This window comes from Rhagoletis zephyria, unplaced genomic scaffold, assembly GCF_001687245.7.
Source record: "Rhagoletis zephyria isolate East Lansing unplaced genomic scaffold, Rhagoletis_zephyria_1.1 Rzeph_scaffold_21720, whole genome shotgun sequence".
Lineage (NCBI taxonomy): Eukaryota > Metazoa > Arthropoda > Insecta > Diptera > Tephritidae > Rhagoletis > Rhagoletis zephyria.
Genome location: NW_016178778.1, coordinates 1,345 through 7,647, shown reverse-complemented (window position 1 = coordinate 7,647; position 6,303 = coordinate 1,345). Strand labels below are relative to the sequence as shown.

At 38.0% G+C, this 6,303-nt stretch overlaps 1 protein-coding gene across 1 annotated transcript; it reads left to right on the top strand.

The window, feature by feature from the left end:
- Positions 1–3,550: 3,550 nt before the first annotated feature.
- Positions 3,551–5,865, top strand: LOC108381192 (nidogen-2-like; the record flags this gene model as incomplete). The annotated part of the gene is made up of 3 exons (XM_017637606.1): positions 3,551–4,030; positions 4,108–5,373; positions 5,452–5,865. Coding segments are annotated over 3 exons (2,040 nt in total), but the record flags the coding sequence as incomplete, so codon positions are not given.
- Between the last annotated feature and the right edge of the window lie 438 nt (positions 5,866–6,303).

Sequence of the window (6,303 nt, the reverse complement as noted above, 5' to 3'; positions counted from 1 at the left end):
TGTCTACTTGCGATCACCAATCGGTCAATACCATATATCCTGTCGTTTTCAATTGATTATCAGGGCCTTAGGATCGCTTATGATATAATCGAAACTGGTCAGAGATTGCTTGGCAACTCTGTCGGTTTTCTCGAAATACTTTCAATTTGTGTGTACTGATTTGGGTCCCTGGGCGCAGTAAGCAAGGCTGGACAGGGCATATTTCTGAACAAATACGGCTTTAGTAATTCGTTTACTGTAGGCGTAGGTATTGATAACAGTTCTGACCGAGCGCTGTCCATTAAGAACTAACGCGGAACGGCTTAGCTGCTTTTCCCGACTCGTGGTTCTTTGGAGCATGATGGATTGTATTTCATTGAAATTCGCTAGGAACTCTCTGAGTTGAACCTGAGATGAATGCGGACCTTCATGTTGAGCGGTAATAAGTACTGCAAATTGAACGCTGGCAATTCAAAGACTCACGGACTAATTGAGCCAACCTCGTTAATTCAGCACTATGGTTTTTTTCATGGATATTTCTTTACGCCACCGTCAGCGAAAGACACAAATGCAGATATGCATACATACAAACATACATATACAACACTCAGTAAGAACCAAATGTGTTGCAACAGTAGCTGTGGCATATGCCACACATGTTTTTCATTGCTGCAGCTATTTGCGGTAACTTTAATGTTTTTGTTGCATTGTGGGGTTGCTTGTGGGAATTTGTATGCCACCAACCCGAAACATGCAAATGTGTAGAATAATTGTAATGTACATACATAGATACATATGTATGTTATATATTTTTCGAAATTCCCGGTTTTCACAACAGCCACACAGCAGCAACAGCAATAGTTGAATAATTATTCCTAAATGGAACATAAACAATGCAATCGCTAGACGAGTACATATTTGGTTTTTGTACCATCCATTGGTGTATATTTGGAGCAAAGGTGTTTCGCAATGATAAATATTTGTAATAAATTTGAAAGCTAACATGTTGACCGTATGGTCGATGACGCTGCAGTGAAGAGATCCTTTGACTCGACACCAATGGGGAAATTGAAAAAAAGCGTCCCTACAAACACAATGGACTGTCCAAGTGCAACTGAACAACCGGCGTAATTTTTTGAAGGAGTTGTAGTGGCAAAGAAGAAGAAGAGGTAGACCAAAGTCCTCTCCAGAAACTATCTACAGTGGTCAGCCATATAAAAATGTGCCCACTAAGCATGATAAAAGGTTTGCTCAGAAAACAGTTTTCTCGCGCCCTCTTGACAAAATCGGCTCGCTTAGCAAGGTCCTGTGTGTGGGTGAGTGTGTGTGTGTGCAAGGGAGTGTCAAAACTCTAATGTCACTAGTTAGCAAACCTTAAGTAGCAACTACGACCCATAGCGACAAATTTTCGACTAATTTTATACAAAAATGGTTGGAAGATCATGAACTTTTTTGTTTTTCTCTAAAAGCGCAATTCAAACAAAGATAGTTCAAAGTCTTTTGTAAGAAAATTACAAGGCAGTAGACAAGTTAGTTTTGACAGATCTTCTTTACGGCGCAATTCTAGCCCTGGATTGAAAAAAGTAATTCCTAAGCCAAATAAAACACAGATGGCAAGATAGTTCGAGAGATTTTTGGTATTCTAGCACAAATGTCTTAGAAAAAAACCTCTATCATTCATCATGCGTCGTAAAAAGCTCTTTTAAGAGCAACCACTTGTATGTATAGCTCTGATCCAATACTTTTCGTGTTAAATCCTGTGAAAATGTCAAACAGCAAAATTACTCTCTGAAGTGAGAGTAAAAAGTGAGTAACAACAAAAAGTACGGGAACAAAATAAAGTAAAAACGTCAACCAGTGATCGCTTGACACTTTCCATGATTTTACTAGAAGAAAAAGTTCGGATAAAATCTTGCAAGTTCATTCTCTACACAAGTCTCCAAAAATTTCTCTCATTTACAGGATTTTGGAGGAATTTGGAGTACGGGATCATTTTTCCATTAGCTTCCTGCAAGTTCGCGTAAAAACCTGTGAGTTTATGGAGTACTGGATCAGAGCTAATATTTTTTAGCTTGCGTCGATCCTACATTCGAAACATGGCGTGACATTCGAGAGATCCGAGTTCAAGTCTTAATATTAATTTACATTTTATTTTTTAAATTTCCATTTTTTTTCTCTTTCAATTTTTAATTTTTATATTTCATTGTTTAAGAAGAAAAATGTATTTATTCTTCTTCACATCATTTCTAGAAACTTATTGTTTTAGCTTAATTTTTAAATTTTATAGTGTAAAAAATTTTTTCATAATTACATTTAATTTTTTGAATTTGCTTTTATTTATTATTTTTTTCTTAATTTAATTTTTGTATAATCTTTGTATTTTGTTGTTTTGTTTTTTGTTTAATTTTTAGAGATTTATTTCATTTCTTTTAGTTTTTAATTTTTTCCTTTTTAGTACAATTTCTTTCTTTTAACTTTAGATTTTATTGTTTAAAAAAGTAAAACATTTTTTTTTTTAATTTTATTTAAATTTTAGAATTTTATTTCATTTGTCTCTTCTTTTTTAATTTATTTATTTTTTCGTGTGTTAATTGGCTTTTTTTTATNTATTTATTTTTTCGTGTGTTAATTGGCTTTTTTTTATTTTCATATTTACTAATTTAATAAGAAAAATATATTTGTTTTTTTTTTTTAATTTAATTTTTAGGATGTTATTTTACTTTTTTTACCTCCCTTTTATTAGCTCGGGATGTAACTATGTAATATCGATGCCCCTAAAAGATGCAGCGATTTCTATTCTCAAGTTACATACCTGATCACAGTACGAATGGAAATTATAATAGCGAGGTTTTAGTTTTTTAAATTATAATTTTATTATATTATGTGTGCTCTGGACATCTGTTACCTCGTTTTCATCTTCAGCCGCAGTTTTGACACCATCTGATTGCTGCCTTATTAATTTTTTTCTTTGTCTCTTTTAAATTTAGTTTTCTTTTAATTTTTAGATTTTATATTAAAAATAATATTTTTTTCAATTTTTTATTTTTAAGTATGTACTACTTTCCTCTTTTTTGATAAAATTTTTCTTGGTCTAATGCGGTTTTTAGTTTTAAAAAGAAAAAAATATTTTTTTTTTAATTACATTTAATTTTAAAATTTAAATATTTTTTTATTTGTCCATTATTTTCATTTAACATGCTTATATTTTTTAATTAAATTTTCTTTTATTAATTAGTTTTTATTATTTTAAAAAGAAAGATATAAATATCTTTTTAATGTTTTTTTTTTAATTATTGCTATAAGGTGAGTAAATAATGCTAAGACCTACTCGTTAGCAGATCTTTCAATATGTATTTCGAACAATTGACAATTGTCTTACTTTTGTCCTTCGAAAGACTGTGGTGAGTTGAAACACAGTTACTACAATTGCCATACTATTCTGGCATGAAAGTGTTACAAAAGAGTTTNAACTTAGACCTCGTTGCTAGTTTCTTATTTTACTATTTTTTAAGCATTTTCTTAAATTTCGACCCAAAGCTATTACAATTGATCTTGTTCTTATTCATTTTAGATAAACACTAATGGCATATTAACATTCAACATCGAATTTCCCGAATATATCAATCAACCATTCCCACTGGAGTATCCATCGATTGCGCCATTCTACGCGAATGTTGACACAACGCTGGCCTATAATATTACTTCGATATCAGTATTTAAATCCGCTGAAGAACAACAGCTGCGAAGGGCAACCGATTTAGTGAAATATGCATTTCCAGAAAAATCTGACTTCGCGGCGGATAAACTGATTGTGGCCACTTGGAAGAATGTTGGTCACTTCAGTGCCAAGAATGACAAGCTCAATACCTTCCAGGCAGTTTTGATCGTCAGTGAGGAAGACACATTTGTACAATTCATTTACGAGCATAACGGTATTAATTGGCTGCAAGGTGAGACAGGCTCGTTGGGCTTGCCCGATATACGCGCACAGGCCGGCTTTGTCGCCGAAGATGGACGTTTCTATTACATCGACGGCTCCGGCACGGATGGTGTGAGTATTGCGCGTAAATATAATTTAACCATTTTTATTTAATTAAAGCACTTGTTTATTCATATGACTCTCTGTAGGCACGTTTCGTCTTTACCGAAAACTCGAACATCGGCGTACCGGGTGTTTGGCTCTTCCATGTTGGCGCTTTGAATGAAACATCTAATGTACAAGTGCCCGTTGATGAGGAAGGTCTCAATGCAGCACCACAAGCGGCCACCTGTGCTGAAAGTGGTCACAAAATCTGCAGCTTCAATTCGGACTGTTATGATAAAGCCAATGGCTTTTGCTGTGTCTGCCGTGAAGGCTACTATGGCAATGGCAAGGCTTGTCTCAAAAACGATTATCCCATACGCGTCACTGGCACATTGGCTGGTGAAATCAATGGTCAGTTGATCGACGAGCGCGCCAAGTTGCAGTCGTACGTTGTTACCGCCGATGCGCGCAGTTACACCGCCATCAATCCGGTGAGTGCGGAGTTGGGCGCACAACTTCGCCTAGCCGTACCAGTTTTCAGCGCCATTGGCTGGCTCTTCGCCAAGTCACTGAAGGGCGCCGCGAATGGCTACCATTTAACCGGTGGACACTTAGTGCATGTGTCGAAGGTACGCTTCGATACTGGTGAGACTTTGATTGTGAATCAGACATTCGAGGGACTCAACTATTGGGATCAGCTGTCTGTGAAGCTCGAGCTCTTCGGCGATGTGCCGCGCATAAGTGGCAATGCGAAGTTGCATTTGGCCGACTATGTGGATGAGTACAAGTATGTGTCGGCTAATGAGTTGCATTCCGTGCATGCGCATGTGATTGAGATACCCGAAGAGAATCGTGTAATAAACTTGCAACTCGATCAGACGATTTACTTTGAACGCTGTGTGCTCGATCATGAAGAGTCACCGACGGGCACGAGTGTATTGCAAAAGGCATCAAAGATTGTGTTGGATTACTTTGAGCGTGATCAGGCTTTGCGTACCAGTGTGTTGACCAAGATTGGCGTGGATGCCGAATCGAATGCCTGTACTGATGGTAGCGCAAGCTGTGGCGAAAATACAGTGTGTGTGCCGTATGAAGACACCTATCGCTGTGATTGTCGGCACGGTTATGGACCGCAGTTGCAGGAAGATGGCTTGGAGGTGTGTTTGGATATTGACGAGTGTCTGCTGCAAACGCATGTCTGCGACGAAAATGCGCTGTGTACCAATAACGAGGGTGGTTTCACTTGTGTATGCTTTGAGGGATTCGAGGGCAATGGCTATCGCTGTCTGCGAAATGATACCACAGTTGGGGAGCAGGAGGCATATACGCCGGATTATATCATTAGCAGTAACTATCAGGATGAGTGTCAGGTGAGTTGTGGGAGGTTGTGAGCGCAGCAAATTGATCTAATCTAAATTTTTGGCGGTTGTTCTCTTTCCACCCTTCAGCGTTGTTCACACGATGCCGATTGTGTTGAGAGCCATTGTCAGTGTCGTAGCGGTTTCGAGGGTGATGGCTATGTTTGCCATCAAATTTGTGGTCATGATCAAGTTTTGGAAAACGGACGCTGTGTGTCGGTTTTGTTGGATGAACATCAAATTGAACCTCATTGCAACTTTTTGGGTGACTGCACCTGTCCGGACGGTTATGAATTGATCGAGGAAACCCAAATGTGTCGTTATAGTTCCGAGGAGTTGGGTAAGTATTTTAGTGGAGCAAGAGGTGAAAAAGTTTGTTGTTAATATTGAGAGCGGAGAAGGAATGCGTGAAATGCGCTTTTATTCTGTGAAGGCGCAATTGAGAAAGACTAAGTCCTACTATCGCGAATTAAACCGGAATATATACGGTGGTTGTAAGATCCTCGATCTGGTTAAAGTCGATTGACGCAACGTCATATCTACTCAGCTTGCAACGTTGGCCTCTAACAAGATGCGGCATATGGATAAAGGACTTGCATGTATATTGAAAAAAAAAATAGGAGTTTAACAGACAAAACTTTCACAACGCTCCCACAGTTTACAGGCCAATCTGTGGCTTCTCGTTTTTGCTAAGTAGGCTTTTGTAGAGGCTTACCATTGAGGAAAGAACGAGCTCTTTACTACTGCAGTGCGGCAATTGGTAGGAGAAGAAGCTTCTCAGCTAAGATTATTTCCTAGTGTCTCCCAGGCAGAAGTAGTTGCCACTAAGAAAGCTGCTCGAATACGCCAAGCGACAACTAGGGCCTTTGGTTTGATCACGGTGCGCTCAAAGCTAGAAGGAAATGGCTGCTTTTTCGAGCGAATATGGTTATTTCCCGGCCG